The following is a 19,960-nucleotide window of genomic DNA, read 5'->3' as shown; positions in this document are numbered from 1 at the left end:
CATGATAACAAAAATATGTAGAGTCCCTGAAAGGAAATCTTTCAAAATGCTAAAAAATGTTTGTTGTTGTCGGAGTTAAAGAGGAGCTCCAGGCTCCCCCCCCCCCCCAAAAAAAAAAAAATACTGTAGCTGCTGACTTTTTTTTATTATTGGGGTACTTACCTGTCCAGGAATCCAGTGGTGTCCTCAGCCGAGCCAATTTTTCAATCATGTGCTGGTGCAGCCATGTTAACTAAGGGAAACTGGCAGTGAAGCCTTGCGCTTTGTGAATGGGTCAGCTGCTGGGGAAAGAGGGGAGGGGGGCCACGGCAAACTTCCATCTCAGTTTGCCACAGTGAACTGAGCTGGAAGTGGGAGCGGTTACCTGTCAAAACCAGGTACCTCCCATTCCCCCCTTCCAAAAGGTGCCAAATGTGGCAGCAAAGTGGGGGGGAGAGGAGGGAGGCAGACAAGCACAGCTTCCTCTTTTGAGTGGAGCTCCACTTTAACCACCTGGGGCCTGCGCTATAGCCGAATGACGGCTACAGCGCGGACCTGAAAATCCAAGTGGACGTCAATTGACGTCCGCCCCTTTTGGCGTTCCCGGCGCGCAGCGGGGAAACACTGTGTTGGCCGTGTCCCTTGGACACAGCCAATCACAGATCGCGGCGAATGGCCAATCAGAGTGGCCGTTTGCTTTGCGACCTGTGCGGCCAATGAGAAATGATCTCGTATGTAAACATAGGAGATCATTTCTCATTGCCGGCTCACACAGAGACAGCGTCCTGTCTCTGGAAAGGAGACCGATCTGTGTCTCTTGTACATAGGGACACAGATCGGTCACCCCCCCCCCCACCTACAGTTAGAACACTATATAGGGAACATATTTAACCCCTTCCTCACCCCCTAGTGTTAACCCCTTCAATGCCAGTCACATTTATACAGTAATTAGTGCATATTTATAGCACCGATCGCAGTATAAATGTGAATGGCGCCAAAAATGTGTCCGATGTGTCCGCCATAATGTCACGTCCCAATAAAAATCGCAGATCGCCGCCATTACTAGTAAAAAAATAAAAATAAAACAATTCTGTCCCCTATTTTGTAGGCGCAATAACTTTTGCACAAACCAGTCGCTTATTGCGTTTTTTTTTTTCAAAAATATGTAGAATACGTATCGGCCTAAACTGAGAATTTTTTTTTTTTTAATTGGGCTATTTATTAGAGCAACAAGTAAAAAAGAATGTATTTTTTTTTCAAAATTGTCGCTCTTTTTTGTTTATAGCGCAAAAAATAAAAACCGCACAGGCGATCAAATACCACCGAAAGAAAGCTCTACTTGTGGGGAAAAAAGGACGTCAATTTTGTTTGGGAGCCACGTCGCACGACGTGCGCAATTGTCAGTTAAAGCGACGCAGTGCCGGAAGCTGAAATTTCACCTGGGCAGGAGGGGGGTATATGTGCCCAGTAAGCAAGTGGTTAAAGGATGCATGCTCTTTAACCACTTCCCCAGAGCGTTTTTTTTTTTTTTTTCATTTTTCACACACATGCTAAAAATCTAAATGTTTGCATCTAAAATTAAGGAACCACCCCTTTCCACCAGAACATTTGTATATTTTCTGAATGCAGAGGCCTTGTAGAATAAAAGATGGTAGAGGCAATTTTTTCTGTTGCACAATATTTTGTTCAGGAAAAATTATACTAAAATGCGCACACATACACAATTGAATCCCCAATATTTTACAAGATAAAAGATGAGGTAGTGTCACGTTAATAGAAGACAAATATATCGAGCCTCAAAACGTATCTGCGGCAGTGAAATGGCAAAAAATTATGATACTTAAAATTGTCGATAGATGATGCTTTTCATGCCTTTACAGCTTTTCAGTTTAGAATTAACTGTAAACGAGAGACCTAGAATTATGCAGAAATGTCAAATGTGTGGCTCAATTTTTATTTTTTTGTGAATGCATTTTTTTTTATTATATTTTAAATATTTATATTTTTTTACATTTACCTTCATTGCTATCGCAAGAGGGCTAACAAGCCTCATATGTGATAGCATTGGGCAGATGACAGGTCTTCTTTCTGGGGACATCAGGAGTGTATTGGACCCTTAAGGCACAGGTGTCAAACACAAGGCCCACGGGCTGAATCCGGCCCTCCAGGCACCTCTCCTGCAACTGCAGGAGAGCTCCAGCCCTCCTCTGGTCCTACTCCAGACCCTTACTTTCAGCTTTCAAGCAATGCATCCAGCTTCTTCCCAGAAGCAGCATAAGGAAAGGGGGGTGCACTGTGATGTAAGGGAGAGTGGGGCACTCAACTTCTGATGGTGGGGTGGTTCTTGACATCTAATGTAAAGGGGAGGGGATGCACTATACATCTAATCTTACAGATACAACCGGCCCTTTTGAGGGTAATCATAATGTGGCCCACAATGAAATTGAGTTTGACACCCTTGCCCTAAGGTGTTCTCTGCCCTCCACTCTAACCAACACTGTTGATTGATCTGCTGTGTACTTGGCTTTCTAACCAGGGTTTTGCCAAAGCAGTTTTCTTCTGTGTTCACACTGCACAGAGGAGATCAGGGAATGGAACAGGAGAGCCCAGGAACCACTGAGCGGGGGTTTTCTACAGCTATTCAGATCACAGAGCATATGTAATTAAACATATTACAGATTTAGCACCTCCAAACAATCAATTTAAGTTTCGTTTATAACCCCACACCTACTTTCATCAGATTGGTCACCTACATCAGTGTTTCTCAAAAAAAAATCAGTTACGGCACCCTTTAAAATTCTGGCCCTGACTATAAAATGATAACAAATAAACTAATATTTTACATTATGCTGCAACACTACTTCATATTGTAAAAAAAGTGATAGTGTGGCAAAAATCTCAGTAGATTGTGTGTGTTTTTTTTGTTTTTTTTTGTGTGTGTGTGTTTTGTTTTTTGACAGGTCACAAATGTAAACCTTATATTGTTTATATAGATAAGCCCATCTCTTAGAACAGACTAATTTTTTTCAGATCAGTGGCTGAAGCATTAGTGGATTGTTTTCAACCCTTTCACCCCCCATCTTCTCCTGTATATGTCAGTTCCATTCTGTCCTAGCAGTGGCCTGTGCGTTAACCCATTTACCTCCCTTATCCTTAGTAAAAAAAATAAAAACTGTGGTTATTAAATACCACCAAAATCTTTTAAAAATGCAGGTTTAAAAAACAGCATTGTACCTGGAGCAGCCTCTAAAACCCTCATGTCGCAGCCTGATATTTGAATCATTGACAAACAAGGTTTCAGCAATTTATGATAGTGGCAAAGTTTTCCTCTTTCTACATCCTGCCTGCTACTATTGATTAGTAATGCTGCCTATTATATAGTGATGGGCCAGTAGGAATCTGCATTAAGATGAAATTTTGTATCTGATATTAGTGTTGCGAAAACATTTAATTTACCACAATGTATTTATTCCCAGCAAATAACGTTTGTTGTATTTTTTCCCAACAAATGAATAACTTAAGATGAAGCTGAAGTCCCCAACCCCCGGGCCACGGACCTGACCACTGTTGCTGATCAGGTCCCTAAGCAGGAGACAAATGGTGACCATAGTCCACACAGGGCTATCACAGACAGTGTGTGCTGTGCAGACATGCCGTGTGTCCTCTCCCGGATCCTCCACCCACCCGGCCAACAATGTCATCCTATCATCAGGGAAGGGGGCGGGAGGAGTTGCAGATCAGAATAGCAAGGTCATCCGGCCCTCTGCCCTGCTGAAAGGATGACAATATCGGGCAGGCTGACAGGTGGAGGAGCTGAGAGAGAACACAAGGATTGTTAACAGCCTCTGCCCTGCAGGTAGGAGTCCTGAGCAGGTGAGGTGGAAATTGATGTTGGAAAGGAGGGGGCAGACTGCAGGAGCACTGTGATGTAAAGGGGCACCTTTACAGTGCAGTCCCCTTTATATTACAGCCCCCCTTTACATTACTGTGCCACCTTCACAGTTCAGTCCCCTTTATATTACAGTGCCCCCTGTACTGCTCTGTAAAGGGGCACTGTAATGTATAGGGGGCTGTAATGTGAAGGGGAACTGAGGACACTGGGGGAAGATAGACACTGATATAAAGGGGGGGGGGCTATGCTGTGAAGGCGGTTGAGGACAAAGTTTGAATATCCCATCCCCCTCCTTGTCCACCACAACCACCATCCTCCCCTGCCCTCTATCACAGGGAGGAATTGGGATTGGGCACAGACCTGCAGGAGCGATTTTGGCCTGTTCCATCTTTAAAAAAAAAGGGGGGGCGCATGTAACATGTTCCCAAAGGTGAGCTTATGCTTAAAGAAGTTTTGTTAATGAACATTTCTACCTCATGCACACAGGCATATTAGGCCAGGATGTACAATTGGTTGTATTTCTGCACCCAGGAAGCCCATGTATACTGAATAGACATGAATGGGTCTACACTAGTATGCCTGTAAACATGCACAAAGCATATGAGCAATTTCCCTGAACACAGAATGTCTGGGTTCAAGGAATATGCCTGTGAGACCAGATACTTTACAATAGAAAGATAATCTCATTGAGATGGCAGTGTATTATATATTTCATTATAGCTGCAGTTACAGAAATCACCAAGTGGTGGCACTCAAACATTGTCTTGCAGAGTTGCAAAATGTTCTTTATTTTTAAAATTCTGTGTAACTTGTGTTTTTGCTTTCTCATAGATATTTTTGGATTGTTTAGTTTAATTTGTAGAGATAGTTTGCAACTTTATTAAGATAAATGTCCTTATAATGGAAATGTTGTTATTTGGCCTTGTAACATCTTTTCTATGACATTGACTTTTTTCCAGTCTACAGAACAATGAGACTGTTTGTTACTAAGTTAGATATACTTTTGTATTTAATTCAGTTCAGTCCACTGTTGGTTCAGTGAGCAAATGAAACAAAAAAGCTAACTGACCTTGGAATACTCCTTCATGGATATTCTGACAGTTATTTAATAGTATCAAATACTACAGGAGTGCAGAGGGATGGTAGGACATTCATTAATGTTATAACATTGTAGCTAAGTAAAGGGTACATGCCTAGTATATATTTAGAACATATTGTCATTTAAATAATCAGACCTGAAAGGACAGCGATGGGTTAGATCATAGTAGTAGAAACTGTAACAATTATGACATATCTTTGTGTTGCAGACATTTTAAGGTTGTATTACCAAAGGCAAGTAGACTAATCACTTTGCAGGGGAATTTTAACTTTATAGTGTTTTTTTTTCCTTTAGTTTTTTTAATGTGCTGAAGCTCCATTGCCTTTCATCATCCAATTAGGTGCAAGCAAAAATACAACTTTTTTCCCTTGTATTCTTGTAAAGTGAATTTTCACCACATTTACTAAGCTCTGGGGAAAATTCCCTTGCAAAGTGAACAGCCTATTGCCTTTGGTAAATACACCCTTTTGTGTCTTAGCAGTGTATGTCTGCTGTTGTGTTTGTGAATAAGGGTAGAGTAGGTTGACTTTACATAATAATAAAGGTAATAATCGAACATATTTATATCGTATAAGTGACTGTTGAAAGGCATTGCTTTAGCAACTTTTACCCATTAAGTACTGGTAATTCTTTGGCTGTATTTCAGAAAGGTATACCATATTCCTATAAGGCCCCGCTGTCATAAATAATATATAGGTATATACTATGTGTTCTTTTGATTTGCGGAATACATATGTAATTAAACATATTACAGATTTAGCACCTCCAAACAATCAATTTAAGTTTAATTTATAACCCTACACCTACTTTCATCAGATTGGTCACCCACATCAGTGTTTCTCAAAAACAATTCAGTTACGGCACCCTTTAAAATTCTGGCCCTGATCCTAAAATGATAAAAACAAAACTAATATTTTACATTATGCTGCAATATCCACACACATAGAACACCCAGCGTTAGAAGTGATTTATGCTTCCAAAGCAAACACACCTTTGCACATTGGTACTGACTAGTATTCCAGGTTGTCTCAATTGCTGTGCAGACACCTAATGTCCTTCGTATCACCCAAGGACATAATTGGTTGTTAAGACGCTGGCAGCTAGAATGTTGCAATGGTGCACAATGAAAAACCTGTGGCTTTGTGTTACTAAAATGCAGGCTTGATCCACCTGCTGGTTTGTGTACAATGTTTTGGGCAATGTTTAGGCATTTTTGCCAAGGCACCCTGGTTATTAACCACTTCCATACAGGGCACTTACGTATCTTCCCGCCCAAGCCAATTTTCAGCTTTCAGCACTGTCGCACTTTGAATGGCAATTGCGCGGTCATGCTACATTGTACCCAAACAAAATTGGCGTCCTTTTTTCCCCCACAAATAGAGCTTTCTTTTGGTGGTATTTGATCACCTCTGCGATTTTTTTTTTTTTTTTTTTTTGCGCAACAACTCAAAATTTTGAAAAAAAAATTACATTTTTATTTTTTTCTGTTAATTTTTTTGTAAATAAGTAAGTTTTCTCTTTCAATTACGGGCACTGATGAGATGGCACTGATGGACATCGATGAGGTAGTACTGACAGGCACAGATAAGGTGGCACTGATTGGCGGCGCTGGTATGCGGCACTGATGGGCACTCATGGGCGGCACTGATGGGCACTCATGGGCGGCACTGGGCACTCATAGGCGGCACAGATGGGCACTCATGGGTGGCACTGATGAATACTTATGGGTGGCACAGATGGGCACTGGGCATGGATGGGCACTGTGGGGTGGCACTGATGGACACTGTGGGGTGGCACTGATGGACACTGTGGGGCGGCACCTATGTTGCCAGTCAGTGCCCATTTGTGGGCACTGATTGGCATCTTTTTTTTTTATTTTTTTTTTTTATGTTTTTTTTTTTCCAGCCCTTTTTTTTTTTTTTTTGGGGCATTTTTTTCAGTTTGCCCCTCCCTGGTGGTCCAGGGTGGGCTTCCCTGGTGGTCCAGTGTGGCGATCCGAGGGGGGGCTGCGCTGATAAACAATCAGCGCAAACCCCCCCTGTCAGGAGAGCAGCCGTTCGGCTCTCCTCTACTCGCGTCTGTCCAGTGGTTGGACACGGCTGATCACGTGGTAAAGAGTCTCCGTGAGACTGACACCCCGCAACAACGATCGCCGCGATGCGCGCCCCCGGGGGCGCGCAGCGGCTCAGAATCCTGAGGACGTCATATGACGTCCAGTCAGGATTCTACAACCACTTTGCCGCCGTCAATCTGTCATTGGCGGGCGGCAAGTGGTTAATGACTGAGCTACACACGTTGTCGTCATTCAGGTCTGTTAAAGTGTAATTAAACCAGACTATGAAAAACTCTAATTACATGCTATATACCAGAGTGTTCATACTCACCAAGCCATCAAATCATTTTGTTTTGTGTAACGTGAAATATACCTGGTTGGCCCTGCCTTCAGCTGTTGCTTCCATCTTCTCTTTGTCCCCACTGCAGCCTGAGATTGTATAGACCAGCTGTTGCAATCTACTGAGCATGCTCCAGTTTCAGTTCCCTATTAAACTGTTAATTTCTTCTTGTATACTATCTGTGCAGCCCACATGACTATAGAGTCACACGTATACACAGTGGTAAATGACCTTCCCTCCTCCTTCATGTCCTCCTGGGATATAGTATGCTTATTGATTTTACTCCCTAAGAAACGCACAAAAAAAGCTTAGTTGTAATATAAATCTAGTATTAAATGTATCAAATGTAATTGCTAATACCTGTAAAGTAAATAAAAAAAACAGCTTTGGATGTGGATGCCATCTGAACAAAATGAAAGCTAGCGTCAATTCTCTTTGACGCCGCCTATACCATATTAATTGGAAAAAACAACACATCTCGTATTCAATAGAACATATTTTTTTGTGTTTTTTTTTTTATAATTTAATTTGAAATTCTTGTTCGTTTTTTAGTCATGTGACCAGCACAGCACAAATCAGGGCTGTGCAGACACAGATTGTAGAGAGCATACATCAGCAGAGTAATAGATATTTCCCTGCAGATGCCAAAGAACAGTCCTGAAGGAATAAGGATTAAAAAAAAAAAAAAAATCCATGATTTATGTGAATTAATCATGACAATTAGCACTTCTCCGTTTTTTTACGTCGACAGTATGGCACGGACAGGCAAATGGGCGTACAGGTACTTCTCCTTTTAATTTGCCACCGTGACGTCGCACGCACGCCGCCGAGCTTTGTGACCGTACGGGACCCGCAGACTAAATGTCCACCAGTGTCCCGCGATCGTGTCACAGAGCCGAAGAACAGGAAGATGTCAGTGTAAACACAACATCTCCCCGTTCTTCCTAGGGACATGTCACTGATCTTCTGTTCCCTGTCATCGGGAACAGCGATCAGTGACGTGTCACTCGTAGCCACGCCCCCTAGCCGTTGGAATCACTCCCTAGGACACATTTAACCCCTTCACTGCCAGTGTCCTTTTTACAGTAACAGTGCATTTTTATATCACTGATCGCTGTAAAAATGACAATGGTCCCAAAATGGCGTCAAGTGTCCGATGTGTCCGCCATAATATCGCAGTCACGATAAAAATTGCTGCTCGCCGCCATTACTAGTAAAAAAAAAATGTTAATACAAATGCCATAAAACTATCTCCTATTTTGTAGACACTATGGGCCAGATTCATAAAGAAGATACGCCGTCGTATCTCCGAATCCGGCCGGTCGTATCTATGCGCCTGATTCATAGAATCAGGTTGCGCATAGATCTCCCTAAGATCCGACAGGTGTAAATGACTTACACCATCGGATCTTAAGCTGCAATTCTATGCCGGCCGCTAGGTGGCGATTCCATTGCGGTCGGCGTAGAATATGCAAATGAGTGGTTACGCCGATTCACGAACGTACGCTTGCCCGTCGCAGTAAATTTACGCCGTTTGCGTACGAGTTATGCGGCGTAAAGATAAACATGCCCCCTAGGTGGCTTAGCCAATGTTTAAGTATGGCCGTCGTTCCCGCGTTGAAATTTGAAATTTAACGTCGTTTGCGTAAGTCGTCCGTGAATGGCGCTGGACGCCATTTACGTTAACGTCGAAACCAATGACGTCCTTGCGACGTCATTTAGCGCAATGCACGTCGGGAAATTTTAGGGACGGAGCATGCGCAGTACGTTCGGCACGGGAACGCGCCTAATTTAAATGATCCACGCCCCATTTGAATTAGGCGGGCTTGCGCCGGGCGCATATACGATACGCCGCCGCAACTTTATAGGCAAGTGCTTTGTGAATCAAGCACTTGCCCGTAAAACTTGCGGCGGTGTAACGTAAATGTGATACCTGAATCTGGCCCTATAACTTTTGAGCAAACCAATCAGTAAACGCTTATTGTGATTTTTTTTTTTCTTTACCAAAAATATGTACAAGAATATGTATCGGCCTAAACTGAGGGAAAAAAATGTTTTTTTTTTTATATTTTTTGGGGATATTTATTATAGCAAAAAGTAAAAAATATTGCATTTTTTCTCAAAATGTTCGCTCTATTTTTGTTTATAGCACAAAAAATATAAATCGTACAGGTGATCAAATACCACCAAAAGAAAGCTCTATTTGTGGGGAAAAAAGTACATTAATTTTGTTTGGGAGCCACGTCCCTCGACCGCGCAATTGTCAGTTAAAGCGACGCAGTACCAAATCGCAAAAAGTGGCCTGCTCTTTGGCCAGCCAAATGGTCCGGGGCTTAAGTGGTTAAACGGTGTTCTCGAAATTCCCAAGACATTGCTGGTCAGCATAAGTGGGATTTTGTTCCTTAAGATGCCTTTCTTCTTCACCCTTCCCTTTCTTCCATGTTATTCACAAACCAGTGTTACTGGTTGGTGTTACAGATGTAAGGGACTGTTGTTTGGATATAATGTCACTTTGTTAATAATAGAAAGAAAAGAGCAACCCACAATCAGATATGTTTATTTACTTTGGTGATTTCCATATTAATCTAGTTACAGCCATTTCTGAGTTATTTCACTTATAACAAGGCAATGCTAACAAACTGTACAGTGATGCTTCCTGGGTTAGTTGGGGTCCCAGAGACTTGCAACAAGCTAGCAATGATCAGTCTGACTAATGGCCCACTAATACATTATTATTATGATTGGATGCTATTAGTTTTGCTTGAGACTGAAATCAATACCTTCCTTTGTTTTGTTTATAGCATGAGATGGTCCTTAACTGCGTTAATCTAAGGATGTGTTTTTTGCCAATTTGTATTATAAGCTTTGAGTCGTAGAACAGAAGAGTTGTGTTTAGCTAGTTATTACGAAACTCAGATTACTTTATGGCAATAGTTCATCGTGAACAGAGAGGATATTGTATTCTTAAGTTGTGTCCCTCCTGGCTACTGTTCCATCAAAAGAAAATTAAAGGTACAGTGTAAAAGTAAAAAAAAATGTAATCAAATGAGCAATAATAAACTTTTTTACAGCGCCCCTGTCCTCCAGTGCAAGGGCGAACCCACATGTCAACCCCACAACATATGTAATCGCGCCACAAATGTGAGGTATTGCAGCGTAGGTCAGAGTGAGAGCAATAATTCTAGGGCCAGACCTCCTGTGTCACTCTAAACTGGTAAAGGCTTTTAAAGTGTCGCCTATGGATAATTTAAAGGAGCATGGCTTGTCGCTATTCCACGGACGCGTGCACTTTTAATGTGCGTCAATATAAAAGATGATGTTACTCGTTACTCTAGGTGAATACAGCATCGATCTGATGTTGCATCTGTCCCCTGCCGGTTCCAATGCTGCCAAAAGCTTGGTTCTTAGAGCTCCCTGCCCGCATACCTCCCAACTTTCTGAGATGGGAATGAGGGACACCTATCAGCAAAAGTATGTAGGCATAGGACACGCCCCCTTAAAGGAGAATTGTACAAAAAAAATAAGATTGGTTAAACCCACAAGTGCTTTTTTTTACCACTACTATTTCTTTATATTGGCTTTTGGATTTTACAAATGCAGCAATTTAGAAATCAGATGAAAGGTTTAGCGCTGGGAAACACTTTTTGATAGATAAAAAGTGCATTTTATATAGATCTATATAGATCAGACCAAAATGAGGGACAAATAAGGGACATTGCTCCAAATCAGGGACAGTCCCTCGAAATCAGGGACAGTTGGGAGGTATGTGCCCGCCCTGCGCTCACTAGAGAGCTGGGCTGTGGAGGGGGCAGGAGCAACTGGCTCAGGCTCTCAGCAGCTCCCTAAGAGGCTGAGCCAGGTGCCGGTCCAGGCATGTGGGCGAATCCCAACCATATCGCAATCTTTCTCGAGCCTGGACCAAGTCTGTGACATCAGACTGCTGTCTGCTGAAAGCGCATCACAGGGATGCAGACCGAACTGCACACCTGTGATCCACAGAAGTACAGCCAAACAAGCATGGGCTGTACTTCTCCTTTAAATGCCAGACATTTGGCACCAAGGTCATTCTGTTCTTGTGTATATATTTAAAAAAGCAAGTGGGCTAGCGTAAAGAAAATTTGCTCTTTTATCCTGTGTTTTTAAATCTTGAGTTCTTGTCTGTAAAATCAAGACCTGTGTTTTGTCTTCCTTTACAGTAAATATATAATATTGCAGTGTTACCTGTTTCCAATATTTACAGGTATACAACCATATTTTGTTTTTGTATTTTTTTTCACTAGAATGGTGTTCTTACAGTTAAGGTCAGTAGTGACATTGGAACCTATGTGATCAATAAACAGACACCGAACAAACAGATCTGGCTATCATCGCCCTCAAGGTATGTTACGGTTCACCTGTCTGTTTTATCTGCAGTGTGTTTTTTAACATTTTCTTTATTTAAAAAATAAAGACATTCAAATGCATTTTGCAGGTAAATTTGAGCTCCATTTGACTAGTTCACATTTTTTACTACTTTGAGAATTGTTGATCTTAAATATAAGAAAAAAGGGTAAATACTTTGCTAATGGTACATATATGACAAAATTAAACCAAGTGAACAATAAGCTGCGACATAAAACATGTGAAAACAACTGTGCAAAAAGGAATAGTCGCGCTATAAAATTACATGTAGTATATATATTAAGTGATCCAAATACTTATTGAAATGTGTAGTGTAGTTCTTAAATATGACTGAGAAAGAAAAAGTCAAATGGTGTAAAGATATTTATGTATCAGTAATATTTGTATATTTACAATGTGCTAGATTGTTAAACCCATTCATTGCTCAATTACCGTATTTATCGGCGTATATCGCGCACTTTTTTGCCCTGAAAATCAGGGCAAAATCGTGAGTGCGCGATATACGCCGATACCCGCTTTCCCGCGCCGAGTTTTGAATACTGCGTTGACATATCCCGAGCGCAGTACACTCGGGTATAGTCGGCCAGTCTCGGCTTCTTCCGCGGTCACGTCCTGGACGTACAGGACGTGAGCTCGACAGTTGCCGAGCCTGCCCGAGTGTACTGCGCTCGGTATATGCTGGAGCAGTATTCAAAACTCGGAGCAGGGAGGACGCGAGGACGCCGCACCTGCCGAAGAGGACGCCGGACCCGCCGCAGAAGGACGCCGGACCCGACGAGGCCGCCGCGCAAGACACCAAAACTGTAAGTACAAAAATAACTTTTTTTCCACAGGATTGGAGGTCACTTTAGGGGTTCGCGGTATACGCGGGAGCGCGTTATACCGCGATAAATACGGTACTTTGTTTTTATTTTATGTCTGGCTGACAGGTTGCTCTTCAAGTATTTGTATGTTTATACCTATACTGTATGAGTGTGTAAAGTTCATAAGGCTCAGTTCACGTTAGTAAGGATTTTCATCTGGTGTATTAGCTTTTGTCAAATGAGCCTCTTGCAACATATTTCACTTCATTTGGAAAATAGGAAGTATACTCCATACGCCACCAGGCATTCATTCTATAGAAACGCATGAATCACTTGCAGAATTCAGAATAGTTTAGAACTTTTGTTTTTCACATGAAATGTGATAATCGCACATTACTTTTGAGGGAGGGGTATGATAGGAAAAGTGGAGGTGTCACCCACAGCATCTGTTATAATTCCTTGTACTTGCTACAGTTTAAAACGTGTCTTTTTTTTATTTTACCTGTACAATTTTAGAATAGTCTTGTAGGATTTTTTCAATTCCTAAAGCAGTAGTAAACCACAGTTGACAGAAAAAAATAAAATCCCCTGCAAGGCAACCTCATAAGGTGCTAGTATGCATTACATACTAGCACATTGTGAGAGACCTGCCTCAAAATGAAGCTCTCCAAGGCCACGGTGACACCACTGAGAGGGCTTCCATTGGTCTTCCTTTAAGGTTCATGAGTGTGCGTCACCGGCTGCATGCACTCTGAATATCTCCTTAACAGTGCAAGTTTAGGAGACATTCACAGTACCTACAGGTAAGCCTTATTATAGGCTTACCTCTAGGTGCAAGTGGCATAACAGAGTTTATTACCGCTTTAACATCTGTTCATAATTAATACTATCACACAATACTGGTGGTTTGGAGGCACAAGCCCATCAAGATAAACATACAAGTACTTAGTGCTAGTTAACACCGGATGCACTTTTTTTTCTGCACTGATTGAAAATCGACTGGAACTGACTGCATGGTGTGAACTAGAGCCATTGGAATACATGGAAAACCCTGTGCATGCATTTTTAGTGCAGAAAAAAGCACACGGAACTGCATCTGGTGTGAACTGGTCCTTAAAGTGTATCTAAAGCCAAAACTTTCATTTTGGACCAAGTAGTGAATGGTTAAACTCTGTTTGTTGGTTTTATCTTGCATGTGTCCGAGACATGACAAGACGTGAGGAAATCTCCCCAAAGTGAAGTATTTTATCTTGTATACAGTTGTCACCGGGAATAAGTGTCCTCATTGGAAATGTCTCTCTCTGTTTGGATTTTTGCTCACTTTCTGTCTTGTTGGTTACCTGAAAAAATAGAGGCGTGAGTCTCCCTAGTGGAAACGGCAGCAAAATAAATGCTGACTGAGGTCCTTACCACTCTATCCAAAAAACAAGTTTAATCCTTAATATACAGCAGTTGTCTTACAGAAGACAGCCCTTCACTCTTTCAACAAAACCCTTATTAAATTTAACCTATCATGGGAGAAATTCAGTGGCTAGCATTCCTGATTTTCTGAAAATGCTAGTTGGCCAGCTTCAATACTTTGAGCCCCTGACCTTTCTCTTATACGCAAGTCAGTAACATAGTATTGAAGCCAAAAGATCAATATTACAGCTAGGCAACTATCATTTTTAAAAGGAGAAATCATCAATCACAGGGCTCCATATTTTTGACATGAAAAGTTTCCTTTAACCACTTCAGCCCCGGAGGATTTGGCTGCCCAATGACCGAACCATTCTTTGCGATTTGGCATTGCGTTGCTTTAACTGACCGTTGTGCGACATGGCTCCCAAACAAAACTGACGTTCTTTTTTTTTCCCACAAATAAAGCTTTCTTTTGTTGGTATTTTATCACCTCTGACGTTTTTTATTTTTGTGCACTATAAACAAAAAAAGAGTGACAATTCTGAAAATAATGCAATACTTTTTGCTATAATAACTATCCCCAAAAAATATATGAATTTTTTTTTTCCTCAGTTTAGGCCAATTATGTATTGTTATACATATTTTTGGTAAAAAAAAATCTCAATATATGGTTTGTGCAAAAGTTATAGCGTCTTCAAAATAGGGGATAGTTTTATGGCATCTTTATTAATAGTTTTTTTTATTAGAAATGTCAGCGATCTGCGATTTTATCATGACTGCGACATTACGGCGGACACATTGGACACTTTTGATACTATTTTCGGATCATTGTTATTTATACAGCGATCAGTGCTATAAAAATCTAGATTACTGTGTAAATGGCAGGGAAGGGGTTAAGTGTGTTCTAGGGAGTGATTCTAATTGTATGGGGGCTGGGCTACATGTGACACGACATTGATCACTGCTCCCAATGACAGGGAGCAGTAGATCAGTGTCCTGTCACAAGGCAGAACAGGGAAATGCCTTGTTTACACAGGCATCCCCCTGTTCTGCAGCTCCGTGACACGATCGCGGGACACCGGCGGACATGGAGTCCGGCAGGAATTTTAAAGCAACGTACCTGTACGTTGCTTTCCGCACAGGAGCCATTCTGCCGACGTATATCTACTGGTGTTGGTCGACAAGTGGTTAAAGGTACACTTTATTTAAACAGGAAAACTTTGCATTTATATGTGTGAAAATTGAGAATATTGTGTCCATTGGTATACACTGCAGCCCAACCTGCCCACAAATTTGAGCAATGAGAGAAAGTTCCACATTATCAAGAGGTTGGATCTCTTATCAGAAAGGACCTTCTAAAATTCATATCGATGATATTTGTATCTACATTGATCTAACTTGTACAGTGATAGTCCATTTGCACTATCCTTTTGGGGGTTTGGCTGGGGACCAACCTCCCTTTATCTCCCTAAACTGTATCAATGATATTGTCACAGAAAAATTAGATATTGGAACCTCTGTTATATCTGTACATGGGAGGGAGTGTAGCCCTTGAAAGGGTCAAGGCAAAGTGTCTAGGTACACTCAATAGATCTTCCCCAGAGCACCCCGCAAGCACTGAGGAACTTTACGGGAGGGTGTACTAGGTTTTGGTCCTACACCACAGCTGATCAGGAATAGAGCCTGGGAATAGTGCACAGTTGACAGGCAAAATCTGGAACAGGGAGAGGCCAAAGGTCAAGGCTGTGAGAGAACAAGTGTAGTCAAACAAAAGGTGATGTTTCAGCCAGAGAAATAATGCAGGATCTATCACAGACTGGAGCCTAGGGCAATGAGCTCATTGCTCAGGCAGAGCTAAATATTGACATTTATTGATAGACTGGACAGGCACTGGTTGTGTAAGTACTATATTAACAAACAGGTATAATTCTGGTGATGCCGATACTTGGTCCTGGAACAAAGAAGTCTGTAAAGGATAGATTAGAGGGTAAAAGAACCAGAAGTAGCAGATCAACTTTCTTTTTGTTTTGCTTATCTGTGATCTTTATGTTTCAGTGATTCTCTAACTGACCATTTCTGTGCTGTTATATGTACTCTGTAAACTCTGTTCTCACTTGGTTCCTTGTTTGTTTTCCAGTGGACCAAAGCGATATGGCTGGACAGGAGCAATGTGGGTGTATTCACACGATGGAGTGTCCCTTCATCAGATACTGGAACAAGAACTTTCCCTTGCACTGAATACCAAATTAGATCTATCGACTTTATTATATGCAAGATGACACAAAGGCAGCAGTCAATGTAATATTTCTGTTGTGAATGACTACTACCTAAATTTTCTGTGTCATATTCTTAAATGTTCTAAACATACTGTTTATTTATACATTTATTCTATATTTCTGCTGACATATTCTCTGTTTTAGCAAAATTAGGAGGGCATCTTTTTTTGTTGTATTGCTGACATGACTGGTCTTGTCTTTTTAAAAGCATCTTTACCAGAAACATTTGTGCTTGCTATAAAAGGAAAAATAACGAAGAACTCATATTTTTGACGTGTTTGATCGAAGAAAGCAATATCATTTCTCATATGGCAAGTATGGCATGTTGGTAGACAAAACTTTGCTGCAAAAAAAAAAATCTTATTTAATGTTTCAAAGACATGAAAAGAATAGTACACAGTAGGATTATTTTACTGACCATAATGTATTTTTCTTGGAGTTCATTGAGGGATTCTTAGACTTACAGGTTATACTGGAACATCAACCTAAATATTTTCTCACTCATCTGTTAAGGGGACACAGGAATTATTGGATTGTCTGAATGTCTAAAAGCCATCCAGCAGGGATGTGCAACACTAAACTCTCACAGTCCCAAGAAAACAAGCCTACAGCTTGCCTGTATCACCATATGCCCAAAGCTGGCATCAGATAAGGTTACAACATCCAACTGGTAGACGAACCAGCCAGCAATCTTGCAAATCTGGGAAACAGATACCTGATGATGCCTAGAGGCCCAAGGAGCACTTGCAGGTCTCAAGATTGTGCCTTGACAGGAAAGTTTAGAACCCAATCCTTGAAGACTATAAGCCTGGATGATGGTCTACCAGAGCCACCTAGAGATGATGGAGCAAGAAGCCAGAGCACCCTTCCTAGGTTCATCCAGGATGACAAAAATGTTTATAGAAGCAGTAGGTGAAAGCGAGAGAGCTCATAGCTCAAACCACATCCAGATAATGTAGGAAAGTTTCCTTTGGGTGAACTGTAACTGGACAGAGGGACAGAAAAACAGTGACCTAGTTGAGGTGAAAGGAAAAAAACGACCTCAGGCAAGAATAAAGTAATTTGTCTCAACACCACCGTGTACCTATTCAAACCAGTTTGGCTTCCTTGCAAAATTAAGCTACTAGTTCAGACACTCGCCACACAAAGGTGATGACTACAAGCGTACCACTATGTTGGTAAAAGAAAAGAGAATGTGTCTAATGGGTTCACAGTAGTTTCTGTAGTGCATTGAGAACCAAATTTAGAAACCACAAAGTCACAGGGGGGAGTTACATGAGAAACCCCCTTTAGAAAGGACTTAATTAAGGAGAAAGAGGCCAACCGACTTTGAAACAAGATAGGACAGAAATCTGGCCCTTGATAGGCCAGACTAAGTGTAGAAAAGAGAGGATTCATATCACACAGGAAGTACTAGGGTTTATGCCTGCCTCATCTGATGATAGACCTGGCAGGAAGCAGTGTTTTTAGCTTTTAGCATTGTTGGAATCGCAGGTGAAGAGATGCCCCTGTCCTCCAGAACCGGTTCTGCAATAACCATGCTGTTAAATACAGCAACTATGAAGCAGGATTGTAAATTGGTCCCTGAAACAGAAGATCCTTACTAGCCTGGAAAGCCCACAGAAAATCTTTCAGGAGTCCTATCAGGTCGGTGTACCACATCCTCCTGGACAATTACTGGAATGCTCTCCTCCTTGATCCTGCAAAGCAGATGAGAAAGAATTTTCAATTCAGAAAAGACAGAAGTTAGGATGTACTGATCCCCTGGAGCCACCAGAACATCTACTGCTTACACTAGAGCACATATGTCAAACACAAGGTCCACGGGTTGAATGCGGCCCGCCAGTTTTGCAGCCAGAACGTGGTGAAACTCCATTCTACCACTTTTGGCTCTCACCATTCATTCCCGGCTGTCACTCTGTATGAAACACACTTCTGAACCCTAAAATCAGTGTAACACATCCCAGATACAACCGTCACTTTGAGGGAAATCATACTGCTTATGCGGCCTGTGTTGAAATTGAATTTGACACTCCATGCACTAGAGAATCCCCATACTTGGAGGTAAACTGGTACACTTTGTTCTAGGATCTGGAGGTTCACATTTGGAAAGATGCAACATGCAGATTTATGTCCTTGATATCCAGTCAGCCTCCCTGGTGAAGGAGGGCTATGACCAATATAGTGGATTCCATGCAGAATTGCTGAAAGACATTCAAAAATTGAAAGTTGAAGATGGGGTGAATGCCTGCTTTTGGTATAGGTACTATGCACAAGTAAAATCCCTGAAACAGTTCTGAGAGGATTCAATGGAGATCTGCTAATATGTGTGGTGGCACGGGAAGTTTGGTGGTGAGAAACCAAGAATTCCACCCTCTGTACCCAAGCATTGGAAATGCAAAACCAGTAGTACATGGATCGAATTTCAGCCAGTTTAGCAGGGGCTGGACGAATTATAATCCATGTGCAAGTGGGGTGGTTGTACACATCAGATTTTGGCCACTCAATCCTGTGCTGATAATTCTGGTTAGTTTTCTGTTGCCAGGGCCCATTACCCCAGTGAGGGGCAGTATAACCCAACAGGTTAAAAATATATGTTTCTCTCAGTGGACAAAAAAAAGCATAAAAAAAATAATAAAGTGGGCACCCTGAACGGTATAGCTGGTTGGCACACAAGGGGAACTATACAAGCCTTGTAAACAAATCCAGACAATAGAGATGCAACACTTGATTATAAACATGATATCCAAATAATAAGGTGATAAATATAAAAGTGCAAACAATTCACAATATATAACAACATTTAATGAAAAATTGTAATATAGTGAATACAAAACTAAATACAGTATAAGAGTGTCCATAAAGTGTTCTTCCAGTGCTTGAACTCTGATCTGTTATGCACTCACCAGAGATATAAAATCACAAGCAGAACAATAACCAAACTCCACAAGGTGTTATGGGAAGATCCAATACAAGTGAGCCTCCGCAGTATGCACTCACCAGAAATAAAAACATATGAAGGCTTCCTGATTTGTAGCATGGAATTATCATCCCAGGTAACGAACTGCATCTAAAAAAAAACTCACCACCAACAGCCCAAAAAGTGCATTCTGCAGTCAGTGTCATTCTGTTATTTGGCTCAGTGGAACAAACACAGCACAAAAGTGACCAGGTACAGTGTTTCTCCACACTGATCCTAGAGGACATCATGTTCACGTATCTGTGGAGCACACGCGAAGCCGCGGTGGTCCCAGAAGGTGTTTGCAACCCTTATCAGTCTAGCACCTTGTGCCTTTTCAAGCGGATACATGTATTTCAGTGTGTATGTGCAATTTTATTCTTTTTATTTCAATAAACAAAATTACTACACTATGAGAGATTTTTCTCCCGATTTGATTTTTCCCTATTAAAATTTAACATCATAAGGAAAACTGTATCATTTTAAAGAAGTCCATCTTGAGCTCTTTTGGCTGGGATTCTCCTGTGGGTCACAGGAGTGCAATTAGTTTTGCACTCCTGTGACCCGTTTTCAGCAGAGAAAGGTCTGAAGTCCACTCTTTGCTGACGTCACCAAGAGCAATCCAGGCACTGCATCATCCCAACTATTAAAGTATGGATCCGCCAGGTGCCCGACCGCTCCCCGCCACAGCTCAGCGCTCCAGTGATCGTGGAGGAGCAGAGCAGGAGAGCTGCTGATTGACAGGCACTGATAGGCG

General features: G+C 41.6%; 1 protein-coding gene across 1 annotated transcript in view; it reads left to right on the top strand.

The window, feature by feature from the left end:
- The window catches only part of FXN (frataxin), a 28,502-nt gene extending 8,886 nt beyond the window's left edge, over window positions 1-19,616 (top strand). The window contains exons 4-5 of the mRNA XM_040356916.1: window positions 11,644-11,741; window positions 16,106-19,616. Coding sequence (XP_040212850.1) covers window positions 11,644-11,741; window positions 16,106-16,247 — 240 coding nt within the window. The 3' untranslated portion in view covers window positions 16,248-19,616. The remainder of the gene's footprint in view (window positions 1-11,643; window positions 11,742-16,105) is intronic.
- Window positions 19,617-19,960: the final 344 nt, after the last annotated feature.

This window comes from Rana temporaria, chromosome 1, assembly GCF_905171775.1.
Source record: "Rana temporaria chromosome 1, aRanTem1.1, whole genome shotgun sequence".
In the NCBI taxonomy this organism is placed as follows: domain Eukaryota; kingdom Metazoa; phylum Chordata; class Amphibia; order Anura; family Ranidae; genus Rana; species Rana temporaria.
This window is presented reverse-complemented; position numbering and strand designations above follow the sequence as displayed.